The sequence below is a fragment of the Leptosomus discolor genome, chromosome 3, assembly GCF_034619465.1.
Source record: "Leptosomus discolor isolate bLepDis1 chromosome 3, bLepDis1.hap2, whole genome shotgun sequence".
NCBI lineage: Eukaryota > Metazoa > Chordata > Aves > Leptosomiformes > Leptosomidae > Leptosomus > Leptosomus discolor.
This window is the reverse complement of record NC_141393.1, coordinates 33,878,372-33,897,332: the sequence shown is the minus strand read 5'-3', so window position 1 is coordinate 33,897,332 and position 18,961 is coordinate 33,878,372. Positions and strand designations below refer to the sequence as shown.

Sequence of the window (18,961 nt, the reverse complement as noted above, 5' to 3'; positions counted from 1 at the left end):
GTATCCCCTTCTACTCCTTTTTTTTTTTTTTTTCCCCAAGACTGTAAAGATGTAGAAGAAGGACTAGGCCAAAACATGTGCTCCTTTTGTAGAATAGTCTACAACAGTATTCTTGGGCAAGAACCCTAAAACCTTGTTTTTCCTCATAGTACCACAGCTGTCTGCCAGGAGCGCTGAATCTCATTGGTGAGAGCACGGAATCAATTGTAAAAAGCAACTTAGTCATAAAAGAATCCCTCTTCATTTTCTCTCCTAATACTTACTTGTATTGTCCAAGCGTCATATGAGTAGAATTTCTTAGCAGACCTTATATATTCATCCTCATTTACTAGACAGGCTATCATAAAGATACTCAGCTGTTTAAGACAGTTGTAAATTTCTGAAAGGTAACTCATAAGTGTAGCATCCATGTCCAACACGAATGTCAGTGATTTCTTGAAAATAAGTCAGGAGAGGTCATTGTTAGAAGTATTTCTGTAAGATTCTGTAGCAGCTGATGAAAGATTATTAGTCCCCAGTAGCTCCATCACTTGTGCTTTGTGCAAACTCTAAAGTTAAAGGTTATGAGTGCTGTGGTACTGTACAGGTGGACCATGAATGGTCTTTCACACAGAATGATTCTCATTTGTTAAATTTGGAAATGTACTTTCTCCTGGCCTTAATTTTCATGTAGTTCTTCATATTCTAAATGGCAGCTGAAGGCAAGCAGAAATAGTGAGTAATTGATTTAACAACCTAAGACAAGTACAGGGAAGTAGAAAAGTTTGTCTTAGTGCTTGATGTGACCTGAGAGAGCTTCTTTAGACTTTTTTTTTCTAAGCAGTACCTCAGCACCTTGGGCCAGCAAAGTGGCCTTTAAGCCTGAATGAGCATGACTTTTTTTTTTTTCTCAGCGCAAAGCTCCAGTATTTCATCTTTTCAAACTGTTTTACAGCACTCAGAGCAGAATTATATTGACAAGGTTAGAATTCATCTCCTAGAGGAGAATACTGTGCTCCTCCTGTTAAGTGCTAATATAACATTTATGTGTTGGTACCTTAATAACAGCCCTGGCTAGCCTAATGAAAGTACTGAAAGCAAACAGTACTCAGTGAGATTTTATTATGACTGAAGTGACTGCAATTTGAGACAAATTGTCCCCATTTTTGTTCCCATATCAAAACCAGAAATGCTAAAGCAATTGCTACATGTTTGGTATAGAATTAGACTCCACTATCGTTAATACAGAAGTAAGTGCATTTTTCATGTAAACAGCTCACGAGGGTCAAGCATCAAAGATATTCTGTGCAAAATGCTTGTCAATAACTTTGTGAGTGAATTTTGAAATAAAGTGCCTGTAACCTGTCATTATTTCTTCCTCTCAAATTTGAGAGCGAGTGGATGAAAATTGAGTTTGTGAATTGAAGGTATGGTGAGTTATATGGCCTTATCGACTTCAGGCAAAATAACAGATTTGCCTTGTTCTTATTTTTCCTTTCAGAGGCCAGGCAATGGACAGTATTACCGGTATATACCACAGTGTAAGCAAATTGGTATATAAAAAAGTCATTATCTGTGTACCCAAATAAGATGGTATAAGTCACTAATATTAAAAATGCTTAATACATTGCCTCTCCATAAAAGTGGAGGAAGAAGTAAGAATAAAAAAAATCTGCTGACCAGAATAAGCATTTCAACTGTTCAACTATTAGAACAGTTGTTTAAAAAAAAAAGTGTGTTCAGAGAACTGCTAAGTTAATGTAAATTCATGCTTTTTGAGAGTATGTATGTCATGCATGAGTATATATGCTTCAGTGCAATTTATACTAAAATTTTTATAATGAAGTAAGCAGAAAGCCTGTCCAACTTCTTTAATAGAATCAGAAGAAAAGGATCTCAATTTCTCAGAGGTAGCTTACCACGTTAGCTAACTAGATCTGCTGGTTGCTATGAAAACAATTTAAATATACTTTCTAAATGAGCTCTGCTATTAAGAAAACACATTTTATCTTCTAAGAGCGTTTGTTCAAGGTCATTCTGCTGTTCAGAACTATCTGAACTTCATCTTCCTTATATCTGAATGGTATCTTTAGTACTCCAACTTTTAAAATAAATCTTACATGTTTTACTAACTCATTTCTGTAGTTTGAATAATTCCTACCATTTCTAATCTTCAAAGACCATTGGCATGGACAAAAGTTACTGTATGCAAAAAGCCTTTTTTTTGATTGCAGAATGAGTGCAAAATACATTATGGTCAGCGGTTTTTTTAATGATACAGGCATAGTAGCAGTTTGAGATTGCAAAAATGGGCAGACATTAACTGTCAGACAATTTGTAATTGCTCAAGGTGTCTTTTCAATAAGAAGGAAAGTTTAGGGGGAAAACAGTCTCCATGAAATAACTGTACTGCACATACTTTTTTGAATATATCAGCTGAATCTGAGCAGCATTAATTTCTACCAGCTCTGTAATACGCACAATATTTTGTTTATCTTTTAGGTTGAAGATTCAGAGATGTACCATGATGTAACTGCAGTGTGTGGGTTGCTTGCTGTGGTTGTAATATCTCACCTACCCAGAGATGCTGCCATTGAATGGCATGTTGTTGCAGTAGTTGATGATCCACTCCAAAGAAAACATTTTGCAATGAAGATGTTGTCAGAGGGCTTCCAAATTGAGTGTGAATCTGTGGAGTCTTGTTCTGCATCTTGCGCATCAGTCTCTGTACGTCTGAGCTTGATTTCACCATCTGATTCTCAGCTTGATTTAGACGGACCTCTTCATGGCTTAGTTGCTATGTTTAAACAAGCTGTTGAGAAATTTTCAGAAGACTGCAGTGCAAGTCCTTTGTCTTTTAGAGCTTTCTACAGGGAGGATGTCTTTGATGCTGAAACACTACAAGCAGGTAAGACTTTTGGTGACAGAAACCAAGTGTTAATACTAAGCATAAGGTAATTTTTATTTACTTCTACATAGGGTTTCATTGAAAGTAGACAGTTTAGAAGTGCCTTTCAAGGACAGGTGGCCAAGAAGGCCAACAGCATCCTGGGCTGTATCAGAAACAGTTTGACCAGCAGGAGTAGGGAGGTGATCATGCCTCTGTACTCGGCACTGATGAAGCCACACCTCGAGTACTGTGTGCAGTTTTTACCACCTCACTACAAGAAGGACATTGAGGTGCTGGAGCGTGTCAAGAAAAGGGCAACAAAGCTGGTGAAGGGTCTGGAGAGCAAGTCCTATGAGGAATGGCTGAGGGAACTGGGGTTGTTCAGCCTGGAGAAGAGAAGACTCAGGGGAGACCTTATTGCTCTCTACAACTACCTAAAAGGAGGTTGTAGTGAGGTGGAGGTCAGTCTCTTCTCCCAAGTAACAACCGATAAGATGAGAGAAAATGGCCTCAAGTTGCAACAGCGGAGGTTTAGATTGGATATTAGGAAAACTTTCTTCACTGAAAGGGTTGTCAAGTACTGGAACAGGCTGCCCAGGGAAATGGTGGAGTCACCATCCCTGGAGGTGTTCAAAAGACGTGTAGATGTGGTGCTTAGGGACATGGTTTAGTGGTGGGCTTGACAGTGCTAGGTTAATGGTTGGACTTGATGATCTGAAAGGTCTTTTCCAACCTAAACGATCCTATAGTTAAGATACCTTTGTTCTTTTTCTGGTTACCAAGCATGTTTCTCATATCAAAAGGATCTATTTTTGAACAATTTGAAGTCCAAACAGGATAAAGCCCTGGATCACTTGTTCTGATCTCACAGCTAACCTGGCTTTGAGTAGGAGGTTGGATTAGATGATCTCACTCCAGGCTGACTTATTCTGTGATTCCATGAAAAAGAAGTTGCTGAGAAATCCAGCCAGCTCACGGTTGAAGATAGGGAAAATGAATCCATTGCATAAAAGTCTTTGAACAGTTCTCCATGTGGTAGCCTGTTTTTGTCATGATCTAGAACTGCGTTCAGATAACCAAATTCTGTGTGCTACCAGGCACTTTTTTCAGAATAAATAATGAAATATTAATGTTTTAAAACCAGGAAATGGTGTTGTATCTCTAGATTAGAGGGGGTCCAGTTTTGAACATGGGCTGATTTCTTCCCAATTTATTTAACTTGCTAACCAAACAAATTTACTGGTTTTCCCCAATGTTTATTTTTTCAAAAGCTCATTCCCTTACCAAGTAAAGAGAACACAGAGCAATGAATGTAATGTTGCAACTATAATTTATTTCTTCTGTTGTGCATCTATACATTTTGGGCTATGCTTAATTTGGGACAGCTAACATTATGCAAGAGCACAAAAGCTTATTTTATCTGCCAGGCCTACAAAACTGGTAGACCATATTTGTATTGAAATCAGTAAGAGCTTTGTTATCAATTTGAGAAGGAACAAAATCAGATCCTTAGTCTATATTTGTCTCAAACATGCATGCACTTTAAAAATCCTTGCAGACCACAACTGATCCATATTAATTAGCTGACATAAATGTTAGCCCTCAAATATTCTACTGTCCTATTTTTTTTTTCTTAACCTGCAGCAGTTTTTGAAGAAAATTCAACTTGACATTGTTTAATAGATTTAAAGTACAGGAATTGAAAGCTATAAAAATGTGGCATAGAATAAGCATATTTAATCCAGGAAGCAAGGAATGAACATATAGTCTGACAGAATGTTGTTGTTTTTACTACATCTTGTTTAAGAGCTAAAAGGAAACCTGATGAAACATGTTCCTGGCATGTGATTAACATTACCGTTTTGCCTGCTCTCTTTCTGATGTTTCTCAGGCCATAGAATAATTACTTCTAAATAAATTTCATTTGCTTTATTAAATATATTGTTCAATATAATGTATAAATTGTGTGCATAAAAATTTGATTCAATTCCATTCATGTAATACTACCAATGGCATAGACATAGAAAGATTTGTTGTGATTGTCATATATTCATTCTGGTTGTGTTCAGATCTCTGCACTGTCATAATAATTCCTGTCATTATAGCAATTTTATCATTATCCCCACTGGTAAGAAATACATCCTTGCAAATCTGTAGAATATATAGAATATATTAAACTTACAAGTAGCACTAATTCATTGATGAAGAATTTAAAAATATCTTTTTTCTACTTAGGAAAAATTTCCAGAAAGTTCATGTAATGGGAAGAAGAAATATGCTATATATTTCAAAATATTTTCTCAAATTAAAATAGTTGTTGCTGAAGTGTGTCTAACTGATAGTTTCAATCTGATGTAAGACTATTGTATATATACTGCTTCTGATTCAAAATCAGAAGACTAATTTTTAATATATTGTTAAGACGCAGGGACATATTTAAGCGTTCTGCTAATACGAATTCTTGAAGCCTTGAAAGGGATGTAGTGACCAGTGAAGCCTCCTCAGCTTTCCAAAGGATGCAACATATTCCTGAACTATGTCCTTGACTGTCTTTTGCACTGTTACTGTATTTCTCATAATTTAAAATGCACTTACACATATATATTAACTGTCAGTTAAAAAAGCACTGTATAAGGTCTCCCAAGATTCCCGTTCATTTCAGTATCCTTTAGGCAGTGTCCATAAGCAGGATAACATAGTCTGTGTTTTATCTTCTCAGTTATTATTGGCAGTCTGTAGGGTTGACTGGCAGAACTACTGCAAATGTGTGTGTCCTTTAGTATGCTTCACAGATATAACATACCAAAATTAGTATCAGGTCTTTCTTTTGAATCCCATGATACTTTAACCTGCCTATAACACCAGCCCAAGGTGTTAGAGATTGTTAAGTTCTGATGACCACAGCTTCTTCCAGTTGCTCATAGTGTATTTCTCTTTTCCTCTTGAGCCTTTAGGTGGTCCTCCTGTTCCATTTACAACAGCCCATAAACTTGTCAGCCTTCTTCCTAAATCTGGATTCAGGACCAAGGGAGAAAAAAAGGCATGGTTTAGATTACCCAGAAGTTTAATTCATTATCTGAATAGAATTCAAAACATACACATAATATATTTAGGCAAGTTCAAATAAGCCTATAGAATGCATGAATCTGAGGTGGCAAGTCACAAGAGGCAACAGTACTGGCTTCCAAAATAGTGCTGGTTTGTGTCTTGTCAGCTCTGAGCATGGCCAAAACTTGCTCATACCCGTCTCTGTAGACTTGTCCTAAGCTATTTTGAGTATTTGGATGTCTCTGTGGTGATTTCTACTACCTCCAAAGGTTACTTTCTATTGCAGAGTATGCTACTGATCAGATAGTTGGTAAAACTGTCTTTCAAGTAGCATTCTGCTAGAACACAAGATAAAGCAGAAATTACTGATTTTGATTTGAAAATCAGCAGGCCTAATACAGGGACTTTTAAAAAACATTGTTTACTTGATGTGGCTGCCAGAACACAAGTGATATTGAGAGAGCAGTTTTTCAGTTGCTATTTATTAATTCATCTTAGCTAGCACTGGTTGCTAACCATCTCTATGATGATCCATTAGTGACATGTTTTATCTCCGACATGTGTTAGACATTGTTAATTCCACAAGTCTGTCCTTTTGGAGTCTTCAGGTACCATCAGATGCATTGTCTACTGAGGAAAGATAGCAGGGGATGTGAAAGACATCAAACAGATGTACCTATAATGGAAAAGACAGAAATTATCATGTCTCAAAAATCAAGAGAGATGGTTAAGGAGATAACTGTTTCAGTCTTTGAGGATTTCAGGTGGACTTCCATCATGTCATAAGATTAGCAAATAGTCTTCAATAATTCTTGTAAGATCTTGAATTGCAATGTATTTTCTCCTCTAGCAAAAGCATGGAAAAGAAATAAAGGTACTTTTTCCTGATTAGAACTTAAAATTATTGGAGTGAAAGGAGCAAATTCTGCCACAGATCTTCCCAGAGAAGCCTCTGATTAGATGAGTGCTTTTTTTGGTGAAAAGAAATCGTCATTTATTTGAAACTGTCCAAATAAATCAGGTCCTGTTTGTACCTGACACAGTAAGATAAGAACCAGGAATAGGTATACTCTGCATGTTGTAACAGGTTACTGGAAATTCTTATAGCTGGTGTTACTCATGTCAGAAGAAGCTAAAGGTTTGTAATGCAAATTTGAGACAGATAGCTTTCTGTCATCCTAAGACCAGATGTAAAGTTTTATTGAACAAAGTGTGGTACTGATGGTGAACTTCTCAGAGCAATCCCTCATAACATACCAGAGCATTATGGGCACCGTGCTGAGACCACAGAACATGTTAGAAGTAGAAGGATTAGATTAAGCTGACATATATACTTAGTAAGATGCTGTTAAGCCTTTAGAAGTCTTTAACATAAATTTGACTATTTCTTTCTTATTCTCATTTAAATATGCATTAATATAAACATGTCAGGACGATTTGCTATACCATCCAGTTGACTAGATTATACTTCAGTATAGGAAAGATGAATGTTCATAAGTCATCCCATTATGATTTCACAAGCCTTGTTCACAGGATGTATGTAAAATATTTTTGAATATTTATTAGGGAGTAGAAAAGGTCCTGCATTCACCAGAACATCATATTATATAATCCCTTTTTAATACTATCGAAAAAATTAAGTGGGAATATAAAGAGGCAAAAGAGAGCAGGAATAGAAAGACAGTCTGGTAGCAGCATTAAAATGAATATATAATTAGTTTTAAATGTGGCTCTACTCTGTAAACGCTTAGGACTAACAGGCTCTTAGTACTTATGTGTTTATCAAGTTTCAATGATACTATAGTTTAAAAAAAATCTAATATGGGTTGAGTATAGTTCAACTGGACTGTAGAAAATTGTACTTGCAATGGGACTGTTTCTTCTGTTGAAAGTGAAGCCCTGGTGATCAGGAGTCCTTGCACTGACATAGTATTAGCCTGATGCATGTACAACATACTGCTTTTAAAGTAAAGATTTTCCATCTGATAAGATTTAAAGTATTCAGTTTACTAAAATACTGCATTATGAACACATTTTCCAGCTTTTTTCCAAAACACACAGTTTCCACTACTTGTAGATATACATTATGTAGTGCAAATCTAAGAGAAGTGGAAGAAGATCAAGTGAAGATACCAAGATGCATTTTCTTAATAACACATGTCCATGTACGTTAGCATTTCTAATGCACTTTAAATTCACAGTGGGAATTTATTTCAACTTAACTTTCTTGATGGATATGCCCTTATACTCTGGGAAACAATTTCCCATGGGGACATCTGGAATCTCAACCTCCAAACGTTTGTACGCAGGCCTATATGTTCTCATGTGAGTAACTGGTACTTACTCAGCAGTCATGGAGAACTACTCACCTGAGTAGAAAGTAAACAGTCATTCAGAACTGTTTTCTGAGTAACAATGAAGCACCATCCCTTAATGTGTTTAAAGGTCGTTTAGATGTGGTGCTTGGCGATATGGTTTAGGGTTGTACTTGGCAGAGTAGAGTTGATGATTGGACTCAATGATCTCAAAGGTCTTTTCCAACATGAATGATTCTATGATTCTATGAAGCAGGTACATTACATAAGTGTTGATAATTTTTAAGTGTTGGTCGTTTTGAAATCAGACTTTGCAATCACTAATTAATGAAGTAGTTTTTGTGACTAACATATGTAATTTGTGCAAACAAAAATATTTTTTAAATACCATGATGATGTCTGATATAGGCTGTAAAAATTGAACTTGGTTTTCTACCAAATTCTATCCATTTAGACTAAATGGAAAATATGAGTACAGTCACTAACCTGAAAGAAGAGGAAAATTTCACTTGAAGTTTCTTCAGTTTCCTGTTAAAAAAACAAAACAAAGAATTTGCCAAGTATAATAGTTCAAGCAGCAGACCTACATTGCTGCTGCTCAAAAAAAAATGTATAAATGAAATGATAATACTTGGGGAAATTAATCAGATTATAATATACATAAGCAACTAGGAAATATTGATATGATTCATGAATGTGTTTGAAATGTCATTTTGAAAGGGCAAAAGTGGCTAAATTTGGTCTTGAGCTACAAAGGTGTCTTTGCAATCTTGCTATTGCTACCTAAACTGTCCAGTCAAGAGATCTGATACATTAAATGACTGTTAACATGCTGGAATTTTAAACTTTTTGTACCAGTTTCCATCTTGTGCTGTTATTGTATCTACTGCAAGTCACAGTATACATATTTTTAGCAGAACAGCTCATATGAAATTATGGGGAAGGGATTTTTTTGTTTGATATCAAAGACGTGGAAACTGTTTTAATAGTAATGTTGCCTCTTGACTGAATTGGCATAGGAAGTTGTTTTATGCCTGTGAGGCAGCTTTAAATATATTAGAGCCTACTTTGGGGCAGTGGCCTTCTGTCATTTAGAATGGGAAATTTATTTTTTAAGAGCACAGATACTAAATTGAGAAAAATTCAACCACTTGGTGCCAAGGCCAGGTAACAAAGTTAGAACTCAACCTTATTCAAAGCAGACAGCATGTGACATCTAAAGGTTATGTATTGCACAGTTGTAAATAAAAATCTTGGCTAAAACTTTAAATGGAAATAAATTCTTTAATTGCTTGACCCGAGATTAATCTAGAACATACACCTTTTATCCTTGATACAGAACGCTAGCAATAGATTGGTAAAGTTGTTTTAAAGCTACTTTGTACAACTTCATATTTCTTTCAGAATTTCTGCCACTAAAATCTAAGATACATTTATAGGTTACTCTGTCCCTCCTGTCATGTTTTCACATTATGTTGAAGTGCTCCTGAGCTCTTCACCAAATGAATTATTTGTATGGACTTTTAAATTTTCCTGTTGAAGATTCACAAGTAGTGACCTGGAGGGCAGAATGGACCTGTCAGAAAACAGATGTTTTGTAGAGAAAGTCATAGCTTATAAAGAAGAATTTCCTAAGTTTGCTAACATGTCGAAAACTGGTTATTCTCACATAATCAGTTTGGAAGGTGCTAGACATTTTTTATGGCGATCCAGGCAGTGGCTTTGCTGCTTGATGTTAGTTAGTAAGTTATCTCAATAAACATTGCAATTTGTTAAAAGCAGCAGGCTATAAGGTGAAAATCTTAAGAGAACAGAGGTAAAGAAACTTATGGAATGAGAATCCAATCTATTCTGTAATGAATCAGAAGGGGTAATTTTGGTAATTAGCTCTACAAGGAGTCTGAACAAATTAATGGTCTTCTGGAAAACTGGTATCTTCTAGACAGGTGTGTACATACATGTTCTATCCATATATGCGTAAGTGTCTGTATACGTGCCTAAATTGCATAAAGTACAGACGTCCTACTACAATATCAGAATTAATTTTGAAACATTTCTTTTAGTTCTTTGTTGACAGAGAACAACTATAAAAGCATCTTATAAAAATTACATCAGGCATGCAATCATTGCCAAATTTGGATCATCTGGTGTTTAATATGTGAGACATATATGATCTGTCTATCTATGCAGAAACCATTTGTGACAAACTCAGTTTTTAAGGACACATCACAGATTACGGTTTACAATTACATAGGAAGTTTTTCTCTGAAACTGCTTCAACATGCCAACATTTTGGCACAAATTCTGCAATTCTAAATCAATAAACATTGAAAGAACTTAGATTTCTAGAGACCTCTGTATCATTTGTACAGATCTATTACTTTTTATTTACCAGTGAAGAAAACAAAATGGTGAAGTTTTTAGAACAGTGAAATTACATCTGACTTAGGAAGTCTACGGATTTTAAAATAGTCGTAGGCTGAAAGTGAACTGAGGATAATATCATACCTGCTTCCCTTGTTATTATTCATTCTAGATATTCATTTAGGACCATTGCTTGAAACAGAATACAGCAGTAGATGGACCTTTGGCATGACTAGCTTGTCTTTTGTATTTTCTCTTCTTTAGTACCAAACTGCTTGCCATTTGCTCTTTGTCTAGCAGACCTAAGTAATAGTTCAATAAAAGAGTGAATTTTGCAAGGAAGAACTGTGTACAGAGTTACATTTCCAACCAATAACAATATAAATAACAACACTCTTAACAGGAGCAACAGGAAGGTCAATGAGTAGGTGGATACCTTGTTGCTGGGCACGTTCCTCAGTTGGTCCAATGTGTCTGCTGTCCCCTCAAATGGATGATCCACAGGAGGGTTGAATGACCGTTGGCTGGCTGACCGTTGTGACCATTGGCTGGCTGCCCGTTGTCAGTCGTTCTGTGACATAACTTCTGAACTAAGAAGTACCATTTAAATCTTCTTCTCTGACAACTTTTCCTAACCCCCTTTGAAAGTATCACTGATTGACAACAGAAGCTGTACTTCAGTATTTTTCACCCAGAGAAATCAAAAATTTTTAGCACTGCTAATATCAATAGCCTTGAAAATGGGTATTGTATCTACCAACTGTCAAACTATTAGGTTTGACAACAAACCTTTATAAACTATGACTGCAAACTCCCTTTCTCCTTGTACTGTCAAGTGACAATTCACATGTGAAGTTAAGTATTTGAGACTGGAAATTTTCCTGCCCTGGCAATATGTGTGAGAAGTTGACAAATCTTTATTCTCATAGTGTTTTTTTCTCCTCAAGTTTCCTAAACCTTTTGAATGCATCACCAGATCATTACTTCCCAGGCCTGGGCTGTTCTGCTGAGTCCACTCTCCAGAAATTGCCCTCAAAACTGCAGTTCTGATACTGAAATCTCCCCATTGCTTGACCTACATGCTCAGAGCAGTAACAGGCATCACTCTTGGATAGAAAGAGGAAAGGCCAGGGGTGTCAGAACTAGCACGAACTGATAGCCAAAACCATAATAAATCTTAGCTCAAAGCCTTCCACTTCCTCTCCAGTTTTTCCTCCTGTTCTTCCTTCTCCAGTCTCTCAAAGTTCATTGCTTTCCATAAGATCTTGCCCTCTGTCAACTGTAGACACCACTGATAGTGCCTATCAGGTTTTGTCAGGTGCCTTGACTATCAGAAGCATGTTCAGCTTTCTCACTGGGACTTTTCATAGAGATAAGCAGCTGCTGAAAATCTAATTTTTAAGGGCTGTAATAAGTATAATAGGTAAATGGGCAATGGCTCAAATTCCTTTTCAAAACTCCTCCAGTGTCAGCCCTGTGGAAATCCGCTGTCCTGCAAGCAGTAGGACATGGTATCTTCTCTTCTCTGTCCAGAAATATCTATTCAGTATATCAGGTATCAAATTCGGCTTTCAGCAGTGTTTCAGCAAAGCATCTGAGCAGTCTCTGAGGGTATCTGAAAAGTTAGGCCATTTTCTTGGAGACAGATAAGACCTTCTTGTTAGCTAATGGCATGGAATAATTCTTTACAAAGATGTGAAGCGAAAAAAGAAATTGAAATAATGCCCTGATTCAAACTACAAATGCAGGCAGAAGCTTAACAGTATGCGAAGATGATGCTGTGGGCACAGTTTGCTTTAATAGCCTAGATCTTATCTTTTGTCCCTACGGGTATCGGAAGCCAAAGAAGCTACCTTCCTGAAGCCCAGGGACAGCATGGACACAAGGATTATTTATTGTGAAGAGTGATGAAACGCCTTTGTACTCCATTATGCTTTTTTTTTTCCCCACCCTTGCCCCTTCTCCATAGTCCAAGAGATCTCTCCTTTGGACTTGGGGAGGAGGCCTGAAGACAGAAGGCAGGGCAAGGAAACAAGGCCTGTTTGTACTCCACGGGTATGTTTATGGCAAAAAAAGTCTCCAGTGTTTACTGCCTCTGGTGCATATGCTGAGTTGAATTGTGCTGCCAAACTTTGCGTTGTAAATACTCAGCTTACTGTTTTCGTCGTTATTACTCAGTAACATCCCTTCTCCTGTTTTCTTTACACAAATTAAAAAATACATACAGTTTTTAATTTTTTTTTTTTGAGGCTGCTAAAATGTGGATCTGGAATTTATTTTGATTGCAGTCTCTTAAATTCTGGGAAAAGTGTGACTGGAAACTGGTCTGAAGGACACCACTTAATAATTATTGTCTTAACTTTAGAATTATTACAAATCAGATATCTGATTAAAATATTTTCAGCATGTATTTGTAAAGGAGGGGGGAGGGTGTTTTTGAAACACCTTTCAAAGTTATGCTCTGACTTAGAAGGAAATATATAAAAACTATGACTACCATCGATAAAAGTACTGTAATTTTGTTCAACCACTTACCGCCCACAAGTCAGGCTTGGGGTTTCATTTGATTTATCTGGTATAATGATGCCATTACACCAAGAAAAAGTGAAAAGGAAAGTTGCTTTGTTGTTTTTGCCATCTGCACTGTAACGTCTAATCCAAGAAAACAGCTGTAACTAACCATCAAAAGAAAGTATTTTGCCATTGTCACACTTCATGCAATTTGACTTTGCATAATATATGCAGTGGTGCTCCCAATAGTCTATTTCTTCTTAAATTTCTGATAAATTTATGTTTAAAAAAGCATTATGTTACTAGGTATAATTGAGAAATTACCAATCATTAGAAAATCAAGCAATGAAAAATTTGTATTTTTTTCCTTCCTTTGGACTTTGCTCAGCTTTTACTAGTAATGCATCATATCTGCTGTGTTAAAATCCAATAGCTCTAATTCATTGACACTGAAAGCACCTTTGTAACGTAGTCCCTTTAGGCACTTGTTTCCTACTTGCACTGTTAAGCCTAAGAGTATCAACACTGGATAATTGGAGAAAGTCCAAAGAGCCACTAAATAAAAGGTCAGGTGAGTGGCACATAGAACATACGAGAAAAGACTGAAGGAACTGGCTGTTCCACCTAGGGAAGAGAAGACTATGGAGGACCAAATTGCAGTCTTCCCTTACCTTAATAGGTGTGGCAGAGGAGACAGGCTTTTTTCAGAGATGTGCCAGAAAAGGACAAGGAGCAACAGTCACAAGGTGCAGCAGGAGAGATTCTGGTTGGACATAAGCAATGAATTTTTCTCCACGAGAGTGGTTGCATGCTGGCACAGGCTGCACAGAGGCTGTGGAGCCTCCAACTTGGAGGTCTTCAAAACATGACTGCACAAGGCCCTCAGCAAACTGGTCTAATGTCTAAAGTTACCCCTGCTCTGAGCATGAGGGAGGTGGGACTATGTGGTTTCCAGAGAATCTTACCAACCAAAATTATTCTATGATTCCCAAAATTATTCTATGATTCTATATTATTATTAAATTACAATGAATTGGCTGCAGATTCTGAAAAAAAAGATTTTGTCTATCATTAATACTCCACACTTTCACAAAAGATGACTACTACTCCTTACTTGAATAATAATTACTGAAACCAACAAGCAAGTTTTTCCTGTTGGAGTGTATCCTTGACAGAGAAATGTTTCTTTAGAAGTGTCTGAATTCTTTGTTCTTTTCTTAAACTCATTTCTCTGTAGTGTACAGTGTGCACATTGGTCCTTTTTTCTTTCCATCTCATTGTTTTAACAGAACTCAACCAGTTCAGAGACAGAATTATCATTGGGCTGTGATATCTCTGCAGTATTTCTTATGACAGTCTAAAGCCAATGTGTTTCCAGAGTCTAATTCATATGATAATGATTGAGACACCTGAGGATGAGGAATCCTGTTATGAAGTTAAATTATTTATGTCATCAGTAATGTTGTATCTTCAGCTGGAATCCCCTTTGTTTTCCTCATTTAAACACACTAGTAGGTGGTTATACCATTTGGTATGGGGGCTATATACTAATTTAACCGGCTTTTCGTAGGATTTGGAAAATTATTTAAAAATAATAATTTGCAAGCTGTAAAATCTACAACTTTTAAACCTCTAGAGAACTTCAAAACGTTGTTCAAAACTTTTGCTCGTAGGGAGATAAAGACTTTATGAACTTTGAAAATCAAAATTAATTCTCTTCACCTAATAGTAGTATTGCTGGAAGAAAAAAAAAAAAAAAAAAAGTATGTTGAAGATTGCTGTTTCTGGTATTTACAGAGTACAGACTTGTTTTCAACCATCCTGCCAGGAATGTATGAGTCTGTATACCACATAATGGGGTGAAATTAGATGTAAGAAAAATAACAGTCTCTCACCTATTTTACTCTCAACTATGTCACATCCATATACTGATGCTATGGATGTAAATCCATTCGAGATGTATGAAGGAGCTTCCTGTTTGTGGCACAGAAGGATTAAGGGACTTGCTAACTTCACACAAGATGGCAAAATTATAGAGCTTTATTTTCCTGAAGTTCTTAGCTAAAGTTATAGATGCTCAGCAGCTCTCAAAATGAGGTGCTGTTTAGAGGTAGCACAATAGTAAGAATAGGTAAGCAGAGCTGTGAAGAATGAATCCTTGAAATGCATGCCTTGTTCCAGAAAGGAGTCTGAGATAAATCTGTTTTGAGATTGCTCTTCTACTGGGCATAACTTCATCATTTTAGAATTGTCAAGGAATCTTGTCATTTCCAGACTTTTATGAAAAGCATGACTAATTGAAGCCAGCCTAAGGCATTTTCTGCAGTTACATACATGAAGATAACTATATTCTAATTTAGCCAATTACTCTATTTTTTCTTTGCATTAACTACATAGAATGTGCTTTGAATTCTTTTGTTTTAGATCATGTAGCATAACATACCTGCTGTGATTTAATCAAGTATTTGGGTCACTCAAACTGTAATAGCAACAGAAATAATCAGGATTTCTATCTTTAGATTAGGCTTTTTTTAATTTTACTTTTCTTCTAAATTATTTGTTTTTCTCGTGTTTGTTTTTAGCTGTGATGGAATGCAAACTACTTAAACTTTTGATCCTTTAAAAATCTGGAAACAGAAACCTCAGTTGTTTAACAGTGCTTTCATTAAAAGTATTGCTTGTCATTTTGGGCTTAGCTTCTTTGAAAATATGCAGAAGTTTTGCAAACTTTTTAAGCATATTAATGCCACAATGCTTATTCTGCACAAAGTTTACCATATGATGCCACTTAAAAAAATGTCTTTGGCAAGTATTAATTGGAAGGAACATTTTGGTGTTTGGTGTTGGGCAGGAGTTATTCTAAGCACATTGCTTGCAATGCTCTTTTACGTTTTTTTTTCTGTGTTTTTTATGTTTCACTTTTCATGAATATACTGCAGGTAGGCTGAAAAGCATTTCAGAAGTTTTCATCACTTAAAAGCATACTCATTCAACATCAATAATTATATGAAAAAGGCTTTATCAGTTCCAGGGTGCATTGATGTCATATTAAAGTAGATCTGCTATAAGAGATGGTATATTTTTAGATCTGAGCTGGCTAGGAACCCTCAATTAATTATCTTAATCATTATAACACACATTTCAAAAATACCCAGTCAGTGCCTTCCACTATGTCATATAGGAAAAAAAGAGCAAACAATACACTTTCTGGAAGAAAGTAAGACTTAAATATGCTTGTCCAAACAGAGGAATACCTGTTTATTTTTCTGGCACACAAATGAAAGCTGTCCAGGGGTTAATGGAAGAGCATCACATGCCAGCCAGAAGGAGGTATGGAACTAGAGGCAAGAGGCCCATTTAAACCAGAATGATTCTAGTGAGAGATTGCAGTCTCTAGTTCAACCAAAGGATGGTCCCTGCTCTGATACCTAACATGTCAAGACACATAAAAGCCCAAGTTTCAGAAAATACTGGAATCTGAGCTCTGAAAACCAAGTCAAGCTGAACATCAAACGTCATTAGCTACTGTGGTTTTGCTTTTTTAGGTGAAATGAAATCCCAATCTATTGAAATTAACAGAAATTATGTAATTAACATCACTGGGAAAGAACTCCAACACAGCTGACCCAGTTCAAAGGCATAATTTTATCCTTCATTGTCGATTTGGAGATGAAAATGCAAGGCTTCATCTTAAAGTACTCCACTTCCTTGGTCTTTTTTGCTCTTCCATTTTAGTCTCCTGTTCTGTTTTTCACCCTTTCTTTTTACTTCCATTCATCCCTCGTTCTGGACCACATAAATCATGTCTCATGGCTGACTCATGGAAAACATGATACAAGAGTAAACTTGAAGGCAGGCACAGTGAGCCAACTGCAACAAAACAGGATGTAAAAATCAAGAGGCAGCAGTCTAAAGTTTCTTGATCCAGAAAAAGGAGATGTGACTGACATAAACCAGAGTATAGCAAGCAGGATTATAAAGCCAAAGCTTCTGTTTTAAAAAAGTGTTCTTCTGTGCTGAAAATATGATTGGTAACAAGAAGTAGTAAGCAAAAACATGTGTACAGACATTCACAGCTTGGATTCTACTGGTTGTTATTTATTAAATTATGAGTCACTAATGTGTTTCTTTGTCCCCGCTTCAGAAGCAAAATAGTGGCACAGAAACAAAAGAAACTGAATAGTTCATAGACAGTCCTCACACCAACCGAAATGCGACACATCTATCCTGTTGGTTGTCGCCAATATGGAAAAAAAAAGAACAGGTTTTGTATTAACGAGAGGAATAGAGATATCTGAAGACAAAACATTTATTTTTAGGCTCCTGATACTGTGAAGTACTTATGTGTCTCCTGTGAATTGCTAGGTGCTGTTCATTGCCATTGGAATCTGCACGGAGACAGCTGGACTCCATTTAAAGTAAGGGTAGAGTCAGCGGCCAGAGCAGCACAGCTTTGATGCAGGAGAGAAGTTCAGCTTTGCCTTGGTATCATGATTCCTAAGCAAACTGGAACTTTCTTCTGAAGCTATATGCAAGTCAGTGATTACGACAGGCTGCAGCTTGCATGGTAAAGTTCAAAGTTTGGGTTTAATCGTTGAGGGATTACAAAAACAGTGTCACCTCTCATCATACACACAGTTGCTTAGCTGTTAATCTGTAATAATGGGTGCTTTTTCAATTAAAGAGAACATCTCAATGTCATTTGAAATGCTCACTGTCGTTGACTGAGTAGGCTTAGATTGTTGTCCCCTCTGTCACTGACCGTGTGCAGTTTGTCCATGACTTCAATACATGTTTGTGCAAGATCACCAGATACCCTAGAAAGCTCATGGCCTCCTAAGAATGTTATGCCTATGCACGAGTTTCGTGAGTTTAAATTCTCTTTGATTTATTAATATGTTTTTCAGATGATGTTCTGTCTCTCCTCTCCTTATGCAAGCAGTCCTAAACAGGGTTGATGTGTGTACATTGAGGGCTTTGCCCTGCAGAGGATAGCCTTCTTTCACGATGAGTCCATGGTATCGTAACGTACACTTTAAAATTTGGCAAAATAGAAGAAAGAGGAAAGCAATGCAATACTTTTTTCTGGTTCTTGGTAATGCATCACCTGTTAGTCTGAAAACAGAGCATGAAGCAGCCTCTGTACATTCAAATGTACAAATACAAATTTGACCTATAGCAGTGATAACTTAGCCTTTTACTCTCTATATAAAATCAACTGAGAAATAATACTGTTTATACGGTTCCTATAGTAAACCTCAGGTTATCAGTTAAGAGCAGTAAGATGGTATGATTATAAATCCTTCTATTTTAGTGACTGCAAAACTCACAGATAACGTGGTTTGTAATGTAAATCCTGGTCATGTCTCTAGGATACAAAGTAGCCGTGAATTATTATTACGTATTTTTTCAGAAAGCCTTTAAGAATAAAAAATGAAATTGAACACAAGAAAGTATGTGGGAGCTGTAGGGAATACCATGTTATGCTTTATTAGATTGTACTGACATCAATGGGGAAAAAGCTTTAAAATAAAGGGCAAAATATGACAGTAACATGTACAGCATTATAAATTTTTTATGTATGTGTGCATGCATCATGCAAATTGACCAATTTGAAATAATATTTATTTTTAAGATATATAAATTAATGTAGTTATGAAAATTGCACTAGCAAATGTGCCGCCAGTTCAATACATATGCACATACCTGATCCACCCATATAAACATGTATCTGCTTTTCTGAACTGAAGCTGATGTCTAAAATTATCCTAAAAGTAGCCCCTACAACAAATTTTTGACAGGACTGAAGAACTAAGTATCCAGTAACCAGAGAAGTGTGATCAATACTTTAAAT

General features: G+C 36.4%; 1 protein-coding gene across 2 annotated transcripts in view; it reads left to right on the top strand.

Annotated features, from left to right (window-relative positions):
* Positions 1–18,961, top strand: part of DPH6 (diphthamine biosynthesis 6) — a 214,743-nt gene that overhangs the window by 172,018 nt on the left and 23,764 nt on the right. For both annotated transcript variants that reach the window (XM_086463379.1, XM_086463378.1), the window contains one exon: positions 2,482–2,887. In XM_086463379.1, the coding sequence (XP_086319505.1) occupies positions 2,482–2,887 (406 nt within the window). The remainder of the gene's footprint in view (positions 1–2,481; positions 2,888–18,961) is intronic.